Genomic DNA, 15,756 nt, shown 5'->3' with positions numbered 1-15,756 from the left:
CCTGAAATCCCATCTCAATTCTGTTCACTCCACAAGCCCAGCTTTTAAAAAGCACACTGAAGTTCTGAGGGAGTCTCCGGAGTTTTCTTCTCTGATAATTTCTATTTCTCATTTAGTCTACTTCATTTGGGTATTTCAATATCCATTCACATAAATGCCACTTTGTAAAAAAAGTCTTTGAGTGATCCAGAAGTCATTTACACTTTTTTGAAAGCCACATTTTTCTGAGGCAATTTTGCGACCCATCGACTATGCAACTGTTTACCTGATAGCAGAATTAGTCTGCTTAGTAAGCGGAGTCGTCTCAAAAGTCAAATAACATGTAGAAGAATTTTCTCACCATTTGTTTGAGAGAGTAAGTTCACACATGAGGATACTTGTTTTGAAGGAAGAAGAAGTGGAAAACAAATCCTATCTGGAATAGAAAGAAAAGTTTTGAAGGACTCTTCAGAGACTCTCTCAATCAATCCCAAGAGACATTCAAGAAGTGGGAGATTATTCTTGGGGAAAAAAGGGAGATCTTGAACTGAGCTGCTCAAGGCCTGTATATGTGTGTACATGTTACATGCTTCTTACCTCCAGAATTATTTGTTCACTTCTTCAGGGGTGTTGCAGTATTGCAGTTTGAGTTCCCTACAAAAACTAACTTGACACCCAAGAAAGTCAATGGAGGCAAAAACCAGGAGAAACCGAAATTTGGTTGAAATACCTGCTGGACCTGCCAGTCTCTCTTCACTGACTAGGCAGACCAGAAGAACTAGCTTCCTGTGTTAGAAGTCTGCCTTTGGTAATACCCTTTAGAGCCAGCACAAGGACCATGCCAGAGTTCATCCAGTGATAGAAAGTGTACCCCTACTAAGGACTAGAGAAGCTTAAAGCTCAGGATGTTGGTACTGAAGTGCAGCAGATATGCAGAATGAACAGTACAAGATAAATTACAACAATAAATTAAAAAAAAAATTTTAAAAAAGGCTTTCATGACCCTGATGCCCTTTTTTTTTTTATTTTTATTCTGGCTGACCTGTAATCTCATTATGGAACAAGAGAATAACATTGCTTGAAAGAGGTTGCAGCTTAAAAATTTTTTTGAGTCACTTTGTGTTGCATTAAGTAAATTGTTTCTTTGGTATCTGTAAACAGAAGGTGGTGGTGAGATCTGAATAGCTGCTAAGCAGTAGTATAGTAAATAACGTAAGAACTATTTAAATTCAATTCCTTGATATTTCAGCAGTTCTGGATGCCTCAGTATCTCTTCAAATATCTTTAGTTTTAACAGCAAGTCTCTGAGTCTTTCCTGGAGTTATGTCATATAATGTATGTAAGTTACATATGTATGTATGTGTGTATATATAAAGGTACATATTTATGTTTTAAAATGAAAGGGACCAGGAAATAGCATGTATTGAGAAGCTTAGAGAGGTGTATGTAGTTTTCAATTGGGAAAAAAAAAAAAGAGTAATTAAGCAGAAAAGGGGTTGTGGAGGGAAGGAACTCTTACCTCAGGAGACAATCTGCCCTACTTTCTTTTCTCACATTTTGAAATCTATGAATCTTTTAGTTGCTTTATCACTTTTCCTGATTCCCTGCAGGCCAGAGCTGACAGCTAAGCCTCTGTTTTATCTTAAACTGTTCAAAGTATGTCAGAAAATGACTTTTCCTGCTGAGCCTGAAAGTGGCTGCATGATTGCAGGAACCCACCTACTGGTTACCCCCAGTCCAGGTGATCACCATTGCTGCAGTGAAATCCTAATGATAGTCTCAGAACAGCTGGCATATTGTTACAATATATGGTCTATTACTGCTTGCAGTTGAAGACCAGAAACTGAGTTGACTCTTCTTTTTATTCTCTCTAGAAGTAATTATTTATGTCTTGGGCCATTCTGATATCAGCACATAGAGATAGTATTAGTTTTTCACCCTGTGTTATTAACAGCTGTTTTGTACGTGGACAGGGTCAAGCAGTTGCAGTGTCTGTTAACTGCCTTGGCTGTTTATTCTGTGGGCTCTCTCTACTGCCTTTGAATATGGCCTTTACAAATCCTTTCTATTTTTATTCCACTGCACTTCTCAGAATTAGCTTTAAAATACACTGTTGTCATTACACTTCAGCGTGATAGAACGCAGGATAAGGTGAGTGCAGATGCATTCATGTCTCTAAAAATAGGTTTCTACTGGAATTTCTACACTAATTTCATTTTAGTAAGCTTTAACTTGTGCTGAAAATTGATATACATCAAACAGTTCTCTGTGATGAATCAAAATAAAGCAGGATAGGAACTGCAGACTGTTTATGCTCAACTTGTATCTAGAAATAATATGCTTGTGTACTGCTTTTCATCTTCAAAGTTTTACCATCTGTATTACCATCTCTGAGAAGTGACATGTAAGTAACTGGTATATGAGATTCTTAGGTTAAAATTCATCTGACTGATGACACCTGAACCCACATTTTGCAGTTCTCAGGGGGAAACCATAACACCATTCTTTGCTGGTGTTAGCTCTTGTGAGATAACTTTGAATATCTGAGGAGAAATAAAGCACTAATGCTGGGTACAGCTCCCTTTATTGTCACAGGGTATCTTTTGATTTTGCACTGCTGAGAATGTTTGCAGGGAAGTTGCTGTTGATGTCCTGTTGACTAACAACCACGTACGAAGATAAACTTTAGAGGACTTACAAATCTGCGAAGGTCTGGAGAACCCATACAGAATGAATTTTTCGATTGTCCCCACTATACTGAGATCACAGGAGATGGAGAAGTACACTGCCATTAGTAACATACGTCAGAAACTTCCTTCTTATTTTTGTAGGGTGAAACATTTCTCAAAGACTCTCCAAAATCAGCAGGGAGTTTCTAGAAGTCATTTTGGATCTTTGCTTACCATATTGACTGAATTCAAGACTTCAACCCTAGTCCTGTTAGTCAGTAAGCATTCTCTGCAACGATGTCAATGGTTTTATTTTTCTTAAAATTTCATTGTGTTGTTGGCAGAGCTGGACTCACTATGCAGTGCAAACAAGGGCAGTGGTCTCCAATTTACACTAGCAGATCATGCAATAGCAGAGATGTACTACCTTGAAATGTATACCTTGAAATAAGAAAAAAATGTCAGTTGTATGGTCTTTATGAACTATTTTAGGTGCATAGGAATTTAACATGAATTGTGTTACTTGCTGTAAATGTCTGTCTTTGCTCCTATTATACCCAATCTTGGCCAATCTGCCAGATGCTATCTGAAATTTTGGAATTTATAATCCCATGAATCCTTATCGTGGTGCTGTAGTAGTAACTAGAGTAAATATGGTGAATGAGACTGAAAAGATACTGAGTAAACAGGCCTTATTACCTCCTTTCTAAATAAACACCGCATTACATTGCAGTATTTACCATCTGAAGACATATTTCAGACATCAGAGATGCTGTGAGAAACTTGGACAGGATTGTCTTAGATAGGGACATTGTGTGCAAACCACTGTTGAATTATTTAGGTTAGTTAACTAACTTTATCATGTATTGTAAAAACATTTTAAAAACCCAGAAGGGCAATTGGGTCATTTATGTGTCCTTCATCAAAGCTGCTTATAGCACTGTGGTGAGGCTTGGTTTGTGTCAAGGGCCATCATTTGAAAGCCCTCAGCACCTTCTGAGAGGTCTGCTGCTGCAGGATAGCATCAGCAATATTTTGAATGATTTCTCAGACAATACAGTGTGGTTGCTAACAGTATAGATATGGGAAGAGAAGCAGATTTTCCAAGTGCAGGCTGCACAATATGAAAGCTTGGGGTACCTAGGCACACATTTTGATTTAGGTACAGATTTCGTCAGTGCCTTGCTTCTCAACTATAAAAAAATGGACAACAACATCCTTACTTTACAAAGAGACAGGAAAATAATTTCAGTCTTCCAGGCATCTCGCAACTGAACAAATGCTGAAGATACTCTCCTTATTAGATGGACAGATCTGCCAATGGGCTGATGAAAGAACTGAAGCTGAATGAAAGTGATAAATTACAGATCATCGTAAGAGAAATTAACTTCAGCAGATGCAAAGTTCTGTATTATGCAGTACTGATTGCCTGGACTTGTGGTATAGCTGCTGTAATTGTTTCACTGCAGTTGGATTGTGGGAAGGAGTATCAGTGACATGGCTAGTGAGGCAGATTTTTTAAAGAGTGCTTTTTTTTTTTTTTTCTTTTTTTTAACTTTTGCTGAGTAGAAATGTAAAATAAACATCTGTATTTTAAAATATTCATTTCTTTTTCTTTCTTTCTTTCTTACAGCTTGTGGCCAATGCAATCCTTTTTGTCAGTGTAAATTTGTATGGGGTCTTTGTGAGGATTTTGACAGAAAGGGCTCAGAGGAAGGCATTCCTACAGGCCAGGAACTGCATTGAGGACAGGCTGAGGCTGGAGGATGAAAATGAAAAACAGGTCAGTTTCTAAGCCTTATATCTTTTCGTCTGTTTCTTCTGAGGTGATTGTAGTTATGTGAACCACAGGTCAGGACTTTGATGCTAAGCGTGTGCATTTCCATTGTGAAGGAAGGGTGCTGCCTCCCCCCACCTGCTTCAGCTCTTCCTCCCCTGGGCATACACACTCTTCATTCTTCTTCTGCAGCACACACAGAAGGTGCAGGCTGACCCTACAGCTACTGTCAGCTCTAGCACTAGAGGAGATGTATTTTAGGGCTGAGGCAAAGCTAATATGCTATTACAATATAAGAACCTGGGGGGTTTTCTGCATGGATGTTTTTTGGTGGGTGCTAAATAATCTGTGAATACTTCTGGCTGTGTGTGCTATAACCTGTTTGCATTCATGACACCTATAAAAAGAAGTCAACATTTTGGGGAGAGGGGACTATCCTGATATACATGAATAACTGTGATAACACTCTATTCCTTTTCCAAAGAGCCACCATAGTACTTTGATGGTTTATTTCACACAATTTTATCAATCAATCTTCCAAGCAGATTTGGAAACAATGAGAAAAACTGATATATTGTGGAGCTTGCTGTTGTTACTCACAGATCTGAATATTAAACCTACTATGTTCATCTGTAAGGTTTGGACTAAATTTTTCTTTCTGTCTAGGTTATAATAGAGGGCCACACTAAAGGACTTAAGTGGTACTCAAACCTTGATATATGAGATGCCAGGGTCCTCAAACCTTGTGTACCTTGCACACTTTTACTTCCCTTCACCTGCAATTTCTCTGGCAAGTCTATTCCTACGTGTGAAATAACACAGGTCCTTAAGTACTTTCTGTTATGAATTGAGTGAATGCATTTTTATGACCTGAACATACTCTATAATAAGTAGATGTCTTCTTTGAACAACTGCATATCTTTGCTGGCTGTGTAAAAATGGAATTAGGATCAAAGCCTTCAGGTTTGATTCCGGACTTTTGTACTCCAAAGCTGCAGATTTTCAAAGGCATAAATGTGCCATAAGTGAATTTCTATGGGATTTAGGCAACCCTGCCATTTCTGCCTTTGAAAACTCACTTCTGGGATCCAACATGAAAATAATACTGATTTTTGTTAGCTCTCTAGTTTAGTTTTGTTTAGTAAATTTTGCTACTCTCTAGTTAGCATGTTAAAAATCTCTCTTATTTTATATATTATCCATGCATACAGAAAAACAAGAAGGCAAAAATATTACACATAAGTATTGTTGATAATATACCAAGAGAACCCTGCAAATGTTTCAATGCAATATACAGGTCAGTGAGGAGAATATACTTTTCTCCTACACTTGTGAAATTAACTTTATGCAACACAGTGTAAAACTCAATACAGTAGTGAAATATGCTAATTAGCTGTCAAAAGCACCACCAAAATACTCTCTGTGGCTGCTCTCACACTACATTAGAATACCTCTAACACCAGGCTGAGAGTTAAGACATGATTACAGGATACAAAATTATTCTGTGGTTGCTGTGACATAATGTAGCCCAAGTTTCCAGCTGGCAACACTCATGAGTGTTTGAGAGGAAAAGAGATGTTGCTGACCTAGTTCAATTTTTGTGATCGTTCCTGTATTTTTATTCCCTGAAGTACCAATGTTACATGTTAAAAAGGACTGAATTTTTTCATCGGACCCTCTTGTCTCATTCAAGTGCTCTGACCTAAATACTGTAGACCTTTTACATTGAGAATTGTAATCCAAAATGTTAAAATCTTTCCCTGGTATTTCTGTGAAAGTCTCTAATGGGAAAGAACATGTTCTTGGCTTTTAAACATACAAAGGCTCTGGAGTTAAAGTGTTGACTGTGTGAGACAGATACCACAGCTCAAACTGTGAGATTTCTTCCTCCATTTCCTACTTACAGTGATTCTACTCATATGGGACACATTTGTAGTAACAGTCCCACATGATAATTTTGATAAATCTATTTTTAACATACAAGAGCAAAGATCTTGTGTTGTAGCATTTTTGGAGTCATAGAATCACAGAATGGTTTGCATTGGAAGGGACCTTAAAGATCATCAAGCTCCACCCCCCCTGCCATGGGCAGGGACACCTTCCACTAGCCCAGGTTGCTCAAAGCCCCGTCCAGCCTGGCCCTGAACACTGCCAGGGAGGGGGCAGCCACAGCTTCTCTGTGCAACCTGTGCCAGGGCCTCACCACCCTCACAGTAAAGAATTTCTTCCTTATAGCTAATCTAAATCTTCCCTCTTTCAGTTTAAAACTGTTACCCCTCGTCCTATCACCACACTGCCTGGTTAAGAGTCCCTCCCCATCTCTCCTGTAGCCCCCTTTAAGTACTGGAAGGCCGCTATAAGGTCTCCCCAGAACCTTCTCTTCTCCAGGCTGAACCCCAACTCTCTCAGCCTGTCCTCATCAGGGAAACTTCATCTCCCTGATCATCCTCATGGCCTCCTTTGGACCCTCTTGAGCATGTCTATGACCTTCTTCTGTTGAGGGTCCCAGAACTAGACACAGCACTCCAGGTGGGGTCTCACGAGAGCAGAGTAGAGGGGGAGAATCACCTCCCTGCACTTGCTGGCCACACTCCTCTTGATGCAGCCCAGGATACAGTTGGCTTTCTGGGCTGCCAGTGCACATTGCTGGCTCATAGTCAGTTTTCCATCCACCAACACCCAGAAGTCCCTCTTTGCAGGGCTGCTCTCAATTCACTCATCGCCAAACCTGTATTTGTGCCTGGGATTGCGCCAACCCATTTGCAGGACCTTGCACTTGGCCTTGTTGAACTTCATGAGGTTTGCACGGGTCCACCTCTTGAGCCTGTCAAGGTTCCTCTGGATGGCACATCCCTTCCCTCCAGTGTGTTGATATGCAGTAGTTTGCAAGTAGGCTTTGAAAGTGTTTCTGGGTAGAAGGGGAGCAGATAGTCTTCATTTATTTTAAAATTCAGTTTAATGTTAACTGTGTTATCTGTTCTTTCTGGTCACAACAAATAGCTGTCCTTGATGGTGGCATGTGTTGGGTTTGTGTGTGTAGCAGGGGAGGGGGCTGCAGGGGATGGCCCCTGTGAGAATTTTCTCAAAGCTCCCCCAGCTCCAAGTCAGACCCTTGGCCTTTGGCCAACACCAAGACAATTAGCAATGGTGCCTCTGTGATATCATATTTAAGAAGGAGAACCTGGGAGGAGGACTTGGTGTCACAGAGGCTCTCAAATAAACAAGCAACCACCAAAAATTAAAAATGTATTATTAATACAGTTAACTAGCCCTCCACAAGCTACAGGTTTGAATGTCTGTGAGAGGAGAACAGAACAACTTCCTAGGGTTTAATGACAACCCAAAACACAGAACAAAGCACCACTCCCAAGGGTCTAATGACAACCCAAAACACTTTATCACTCACCTGACAAGTGAGAGCTCTCAACCTGGAGGACTTGCTCAAGGCAGCATCTTTGACCCAAGGCCCCTCGAGGAGTTTCCTTTGGCAGCGTCCTGACCCAACAGGAGAGTCCTCAACTGCAGTGTACTCCTCCAAGGATTGAGCTCTAAAATGGCTCCCCAGGGAATTCCATTTATACTCAGGCCAAATCTGACCTGTAATCAACAGCGGCTCCCATTGGCCAAAGGCCTCAACTACCATGAAGCCCCAAGAACAAAGGCAGTCAGGAGCTGCTACGCTTCAGCAGCTAAGAAGCCCTATTTTCATTGGGTGGGTGCACATGCCACAGTTGGAGTGGTGAGGAGGAGTTGTGAGGGTGATACCTATGCAAACACTGAGGTCAGTGGAAGAAAAAACAAGGAGGAGGAGGGGAGGTGCACTGAAGCAGACCCCCTTGCAGCCTGTGGTGAGAGGGCAGGCTGTGCCCCTGCACCCTTGTAGGTCACCGGTGGAGCAGATGCTGACCTGCAGTCCATTGAGGACCCCACGCTGGAGCAAGTGACTGTGCCTGAAGAAGGCTGGGACTCTGCGGGAATAAGTTTGTAGTTTGGTGCTGGGAGGACTGCAACTGTGGGGGTGACCCATGCTGGAGTAGTTCAGGAAAAGCTGAAGCCTGTGGGAAGGACTCATGTTTGAGAAATTTTGTGGAGGTCTGTCTCCCATGAGACGGACCCCATGCTGGAGCAGGGCAAGAATGCAAGAAGTCCTCCCACCCTTAGAAGGAAGGAGAGGCAGGACTGACTGCACCCCCCATTCTCTGCTCCCTGCACTGCTGGGGGAAAGAAGGTAGAGAAATCAGGAACAAAGCTGAGACTGGGAAGAAGGGAAGGGTGGAAGGAAGGTGTTTTTAAGATGTGATTATACTTCTCACTGTCCTACTCTGTCTGTTAAGTTTTGTTGTTAGTGCTTGAATTAAATTGATGTTCTTTTTTCTTCCCTAATAAGTCTGTCTTTTTTGCCTGTGACCATAGTGGGTGAGTCATCCCTCCCTATCCTTATCACAGTTCCTGAGCCTTTTGCTTTATATCTTCCTTCCCATTCCTGAGGGATAAGGGTTGAGTGAGCAGCTGTGTGGTGCTCAATTGCCCTCTGCGCTCAAACCACCGCAGTTCTTTCTGGTGCCCAAGGTGGTGCAGAGGAATGTGAGAAAAGGATAGTAATTGTGAGAGGTGATGGTCAGAACATGAACTGAATTTTGCTGGTGGAATAATCATGGGAATTTCTGTTGTAATTGTGATGAAGGATGAGGGATGGAATTGCATGGATTCTGTTTCAGTATTGTGATAATGTTATTTTTTATTTTGGTGTGGGGAAGTTTTGTTCTGTTTTGGCTTTGTGTTCATCATCCGTTTGTTACGTTTGTTACATTGCAATTTAAGAGTAACACCAGAAGTGAAGGCCAAGAACCAAATAAGCTTTAGACCATGAGTGAATAATTATAGTCATTCACTTGGCATAAGCTTCTTCTCTCATTGTCTATAAATCTCAGCAGCAAGACCATCCTCTGCAGAGCAAGCAGTTAGGAATAAATATTGTGAGCTGGGTCCTGTTCTCTGGAACTGCACTCGTTCTGTTCCTGCTCAGTCAGAGCACTTGGGCACTTCATCTTCACTTCCACTGCACCATCTCTCTGTGTTCATTTAATTAATTCCAGATCATCCTTTGCCCATACATCAGGTAAGGCATTGTTACCTTGCTCCCTGGAGGACTCCTAGTGTTAGACGTCCTTATGGATCTGGAGAGCAGACTCCAGCCAGTGGTTCACCCCTTCCCAACTGAGCAAGAGAGGAGCAAGCAGGGATGCAGAATGGAGCATATGTTCAGTGTAGAGAGAAAGTAACCTGCTGCTGATTGAGACTGCTTGCTGTCTGATTCAGAGGGGAAACCAGTAAGGAAGTTGTGGCTCACCATGTATTAAGTCCCAGCATGACAGCTCCCGAAATGGTGCTGTGCCCCAAGGAAGTGATAGCATTGTGATTCTGAGGCCATCTTAATTTGAAGTGCAACTGGACCACTGTGTTTAAAGGCCTGTAGACTCCCATTTTCCATTCTTCTAGTCTGTCAGCGTGTGTATGTTTTTTTCTACTCCATAGTTTTGTGATAGTGAATTTCACTCTAATTATATGCTCTGTGAAAAAGAACTTTTATTTATCATAGACTTGTTGTCTGATGACTTGATTGGGTGCTCTCCAGCTCTTGTTTTCTGTTAAATTATGAGCAATCATTCTACAGTAACCTGTTCCATGCCACTTAAAACACTGTAGACTTCTGTCATAACTCTGCTCATCTCTTTCCAAGCTGAAGAACTGTAGCCTGTTTAGTCTTCTGATGTATGAAAGCTATTTCCTACTCCAATCTTTGCCAACTCTGTAACAAGTCTTACTCATAGGTTTTTTTCCCCTCCGACAATAAGCATATTTTTATGCATATTCATGCACTGGATTTGGACATAAAGAGTATCATTTCCATTAGTGAAATACACTTGCTGCAGCACAGGCTGATGTGAAAAGTACATGTTGTTTTTATATGAGGAAAGGTGAAAAAATTGACTTCATGCAAACCTCGAAAGCCCACAAAACCAGCCTAGATATCTTGACTGGTTTTTAATATCATAAGTACATGCAAATATGTTTGCAAAATAAAGACCATCTTTCAAGCAACTTGTTTAGATCTTTCCTTCCCTCCTAAATATTACTTTTGTACTTGCTCACAATTAGAACACAATGGTGGGAAAACAACTGGAGAATAGCAAAGTCTCCAGAATGGGGGATTGGCCATTTTAAAAACTATTTGGGAACTCACATTTTGTTTGTCAAACCATTGGGACTGGAGAAATTTATATTTTTCATTAAATAGTTGTGTACTTCAATGCAATTCATGAAGTTTAAGTTTATTGAGGACTTTAGCACAAGAAGCTGAAGGAAGCACTAAAAACTACAGGGAGTTAGGAAGCACTGGGCTGAGACAGCCAGCTCTGTGTCTAGCTTCAGGGCCAGAAGCATGGCACTCTAGGTAGTCTAATTAGTTTTGCTGAGAGGTAGGGTCCTTCCCTTTGCTAGTACTGCAGTAATGCTGGTTCTGGGAAATTAGCACCTCGGTGCTGCTGTGCAGTGCGTCCGTACATGTTCACCATATCATTCAAAGCTAGATAAATTCTCTTTCTGCAATGCTGAATTGTGCGTACAAACGTCAGTGTGTATATGCATAAGGATTCCACCTGTCTGCTGCATTTTAGGGCAATATCCTTAACATTGCGATAGTAACTGGGACATCACTGAATCAGAGACTTGTTTAATAACTATTCATGAAAAATGAAACAGTGTCAGCAAAAGATACCATGACTCTCAGTGTAGAATACTTTGAACTGCATCTTGGGTTCAAATTTCCTGCTGGGTTCAGTTCCCCCTTCAAAACAATTTAATCTAGATGTTACACATTTCTGATAGATGTACTATCTCCTGTACCTTTGGGTAAAAGATGACACCCACAGCAACCCTCCAGTGGTTTTGTCTGTTATGTTTAATTTCAAGCATTTATAAAAGAAAGGGAAACACAGAACATTGTGTTTGAATAAAGCAAACCATGTTGGACTTTCATTCTGGTAATGGAGAACAGGTTGCTGGGTTTTTTTTCTTCCAATTCAGCAACCAAACTGAAAAATTAGTTATTTGCACAGCCTCAGGCAGAAGTTAATTTCCAGGGTGCCTGACAGCTTGCTTATCAATGCATAATCAGAATCTCCTCATGTTTCCCATACTGTTTATTCTCAGAATTTTGCATCTTTTTTTTCATTGCAGTGCAGAAGAAAATAAGAAATTTATCATTAAAACATGGGCCCTGTTTCCATAATCATTCATACTGGCTCTGCACATCAGCAAATCGCCCTGCAGCAAAAATTTCATTTAGATCATGTGTGGGCACAAAAACATGTTCTTGTCAAATTATCTAGTGTGCAACAGGGAGGTGATCCTGATTTTACACAAATTACAGGGCGAGAGATGATACCTGATCCTCTGCAAAAGCTAGCCAGTGCAATCTTTGAAAAATGTAGATGGACTAACTAATTTGACAGGGTAAAACTGTACCACATAAGCACTGTATTCTATGTTACAAGGAGGCTTAAAATTGGATTTATTGTGTCATTGAAGCACAACCTTACACAGAGAAGTCCACCTTCAAAAATTTATGTTCTCTTTTCTAGGATCAGGGAAAAGAGAAAATAAGGAGTGTTAAAATTTCAGGCGCTCAGTTTGAACTGCTGGGCTTTATGCCCACTTGTGAAGGTTGGCTAGCAAACACCTCTTAGTCAAGGGAGCAGCAGCAGCAGAGATGGGAACTTGTCCTGCTCCCTGCTTTGTTTGCCACCTTTTGCTGCTTAGATCCTTAAACAGAGCAGAGATGAACTCTTGTCTGTCTTTATCCTGCTATGTGGCACCCTGGTCCATCTTCCACCTTTCTCTGGTAAAAGGAGTTGCAGAGGCACATTTCTCTCACACACAGCAATAACTGCCCAGAAGCTTTCCACGGACTAGCAACTGTTAGTCCTCAGTCCTGCAATAGTCATGCGTGTGTCTGTCCGTCATAGAGCAAATAATAAATCTGAGGGTTAAACGCATACCTCCAGGTAGAAGGCTTCAGCTTCAACCTGAAGCCATTAGGAACTGCTGGTTACCCCTTGCAAAGCAGGGTATAGCAAACAAACAAATGTGATTTTACAGCTCTATTGCACCTCTTTTTAAGCAGAATAAACATCTCATCTGAATGCAGCTAGTGCCAGAAGCTGTGTTGTTTGGCGTATCATTGGAATTCCTCTTGCCTACCTCTGTCCAAGTAAAAGTGAGGCTTGTAATCTAACCTTTTAACCTATAGGCAGTAATCCTTAGTAGTAATAGACACATACAAGCGTAGTTCACTCTTTCTATCCTGAATACCTTGCTGGAGATGAGGTGAGTTTCTTCCCCGGGAGTGGTTACAGGGGGACACCTAAGCTTAGGGCTACACAGCAGTATGATGAGAGGTTCCTTGCAACTGGACTTCAAATGTAAAACTGACACACAAGAAAAAACATACAGTTGTAAATCATACAAAGTATATATATTTTAATTGCAATGTAATTGTATTACTCTACCACATGCCTTTAATTTGCAAAATGTAACATATGGTATTATAGAAAAATCTATAAAAGCCCTTAAAAAGCCACACTTACAACAGCAGGCCAGATCAGTACTATAGCAATTTGGTTTAACTTTATTTCACCCCCTGAAAGCTTTCTGATGTTTGTAAGTATGTCAGTTAAATCTGTTATCAGCCATTTCATTTTTTGACACAAAGTGTGAACTGTGGAAACTGAATAAGGCATATGAACTTTGCTTTTTAGTATAAGTCTATGTAGTCACTTATACTCAATCTAACAGGGGGATGCCTTGGACTCCTGCTTGTTGCAGTTTGTTTTTTCTTATAAATGTATGTATGACATAAAGTCATGTCATCTGAGTTAAACTCTTATATATTGTAATGAATGCTGGCTTCCACTGAGTAAAGTAGACAAACGTAAACAGATAAGTTAACAAATAGTAGTTATATCATTCTAAAACCTGTAGATACTTCAGCTATTAGGAGTTTTGAAATAAATTGTTTTGTTCAGCCTAGAGAATAAATCCTTCCAGTACTTAAAGAAAGGCCTACAGGAATGATGGGGAGGGACTCTTTATCAGGGAGTGTAGTGATAGGACAAGGTAATGGTTTTAAACTGAAAGAGGGAAGATTTAGATTAGATACTGGGAATAAATTCTTTACTGTGAGGGTGGTGAGACACTGGCACAGGTTGCCTAGAGAGGCTGTGGCTGCCCCCTCCCTGGCAGTGTTCAAGGCCAGGTTGGACGGGGCTTTGAGCAACCTGGGCTAGTGGAAGGTGTCCCTGCCCATGGCAGGGGGGTTGGGACTAGTTGATTTTTAAAGTCCCTTCCAACCTAAACCATTCTGTGATTCTGCGATTCTAAATATTGGGAAATTTCGAATATGTTCTGCTTCAGATATCCTGGTGTCGTCTTACTCTGTGAATTTTTTAGTTTATTTTTCATACGTGCTCTGTGTATTTTCCATTAGAGAGAATGGAGGAAAAGGGACAAATAAGATCACACAAAGCTGTCATTAGATGATTAAAAATACACAACCATACAGTTTTCAATTGATAACATGGATAACAAAGCGGATGAGAGTTGCTAAGGCGAATTGTCATAGGTATAGTGCATCAGATCCATGAGTGAAATATTAATACAAATATTTCAAATGTACTTTCTTATGGCTGATTTCTAAGTTTACAACAATATCCCTGACATCAATGCTATGTGGACACTCATGCAATACTTTTATGTATTGTAGTAGGATGCCACAGTATAAAGTAATGCAACCTGAGGAGTCATTCCTGATCTTCTTCCTTCAGCAGCAGGAATTTATAGGGAGCTTTAAAAATGTCATCAGGAAAGTTCTCTTACATGTATTTTTATTGTTGTCCACATTGTTTTCACTTTTAGAAGTGTCTTAACTATAACAAAAAGCAAACTAAAGCTTTAACACAATCTTGACACAACTTTTCCCATGCCACTCTTCAAACAGAAGATGGTTCCACCCCAGACCAGCAGCTCTGCCACAGTGCTTCACATTACAGCTGCTGCCTAGCCACATGTGCAGTTTGCCAAATGGTTCCTGAGTTGTTATGTTACTGCTTAAATGTGGATTATCTCCATGATCAGGATAGCTGGGCACTTTGCTTTTGTTGTTTGCCCACATGTGCTCTCATTGATGTTTTGCCTGTTCCTTTTGGTCAACCATCTCTGAAGGAAAAGAGCTAGACTGCATCCCATTAACGGGCAAAAAAATACATTGGAAGGTACTTTTTTTCTTTTTTTTTTCTTTTTTTTTTTTTTTTTCAGGATTGCTGTTTTAGAGTGAACTTCTGTCTGTCTTGTAATTTAAATTCTTTCCAAGGTTTCTGTTTCCCATTACCTCTTTGATATAAACTGATTTCATTTGGAATTTAGCTTCCCTTTAGGCATATTTGATTAGAAATTTCCCAGTCTGACAAGGTAATAATGAGCTAAATCTGAGTCACACTTGTTATTTTAAGTGACTGAATACACTTATTGCTTCCCTAGTATGTTTGTGGTTGGTCCTTATTTTTCCTCTTTGGAAGGCAATGAGATTTTCTGCTGAGGCTTACTTCCCTGCTCTGTGGAGACAAAATGAGGACAAGTAGCAAAGGACAAAGGCTTTTAGGTTTTTCTAATCTAGATTAGAAAAATTCTAGGTTTTTCAAAGGAAAGTATTCTCAGTCTCTGGAGATTTGGGCTTCTATTTAATTTTATTGTTTTGCACTGTAATTTGCTTTCATAGTGCTATACTAAAGGCATCTGTGGTTTTTGAAACGCTAACTGCTTACCACTTAATTTGTTTTATTTGGTTTCTAAAATTATTGCTTTTGACTTCAGATTCCTGGTTTGTTAAAAATCCTTCGTCTGCTTACACCCACTACTGAGCTCCATCTCTATTACTAGCAATCAAAGTTTATTTTTACTGTTCTTGCTTGTTCTGCCACCAGCAAAAATCTGTAATAAGAAAGGGCATGTACTGAGTGGCTACTGCAGCTCGAATATATGCTGTATCAGACAATAGCAATGTTGAGAAGCACCAGTACTAGTGCAGCAGTGTGCCCTTAATGTTCCTCCCATTCTTCTCCCGTTGCGGACCCTCAGCTTCATAGTATGTCTGCTCCAGCAGTGAGGAAAGAGGACTGGAGCCATCTGTGGCCTTCCTCCCCCCTCTCCCCTATGCTGACCCCATTTTTCAGCAAAGTGCCAGAGCAGACCATGACAGGTTTGCCACATATCGAT

The 15,756-nt window shown here is 40.5% G+C and overlaps 1 protein-coding gene across 1 annotated transcript in view; it reads left to right on the top strand.

Moving 5' to 3' along the window:
• The first annotated feature begins 3,952 nt into the window (after positions 1-3,952).
• ADCY1 (adenylate cyclase 1) overlaps positions 3,953-15,756 on the top strand; it is a 128,076-nt gene continuing 116,272 nt past the window's right edge. Inside the window, exons 1-2 of the mRNA XM_026843560.1 lie at positions 3,953-4,021; positions 4,282-4,431. Of these exons, the coding sequence (XP_026699361.1) occupies positions 3,953-4,021; positions 4,282-4,431 (219 nt within the window). The remainder of the gene's footprint in view (positions 4,022-4,281; positions 4,432-15,756) is intronic.

Source organism: Athene cunicularia (assembly GCF_003259725.1).
Source record: "Athene cunicularia isolate RWA chromosome 2 unlocalized genomic scaffold, athCun1 chr2_part1, whole genome shotgun sequence".
NCBI lineage: Eukaryota > Metazoa > Chordata > Aves > Strigiformes > Strigidae > Athene > Athene cunicularia.
This window is presented reverse-complemented; position numbering and strand designations above follow the sequence as displayed.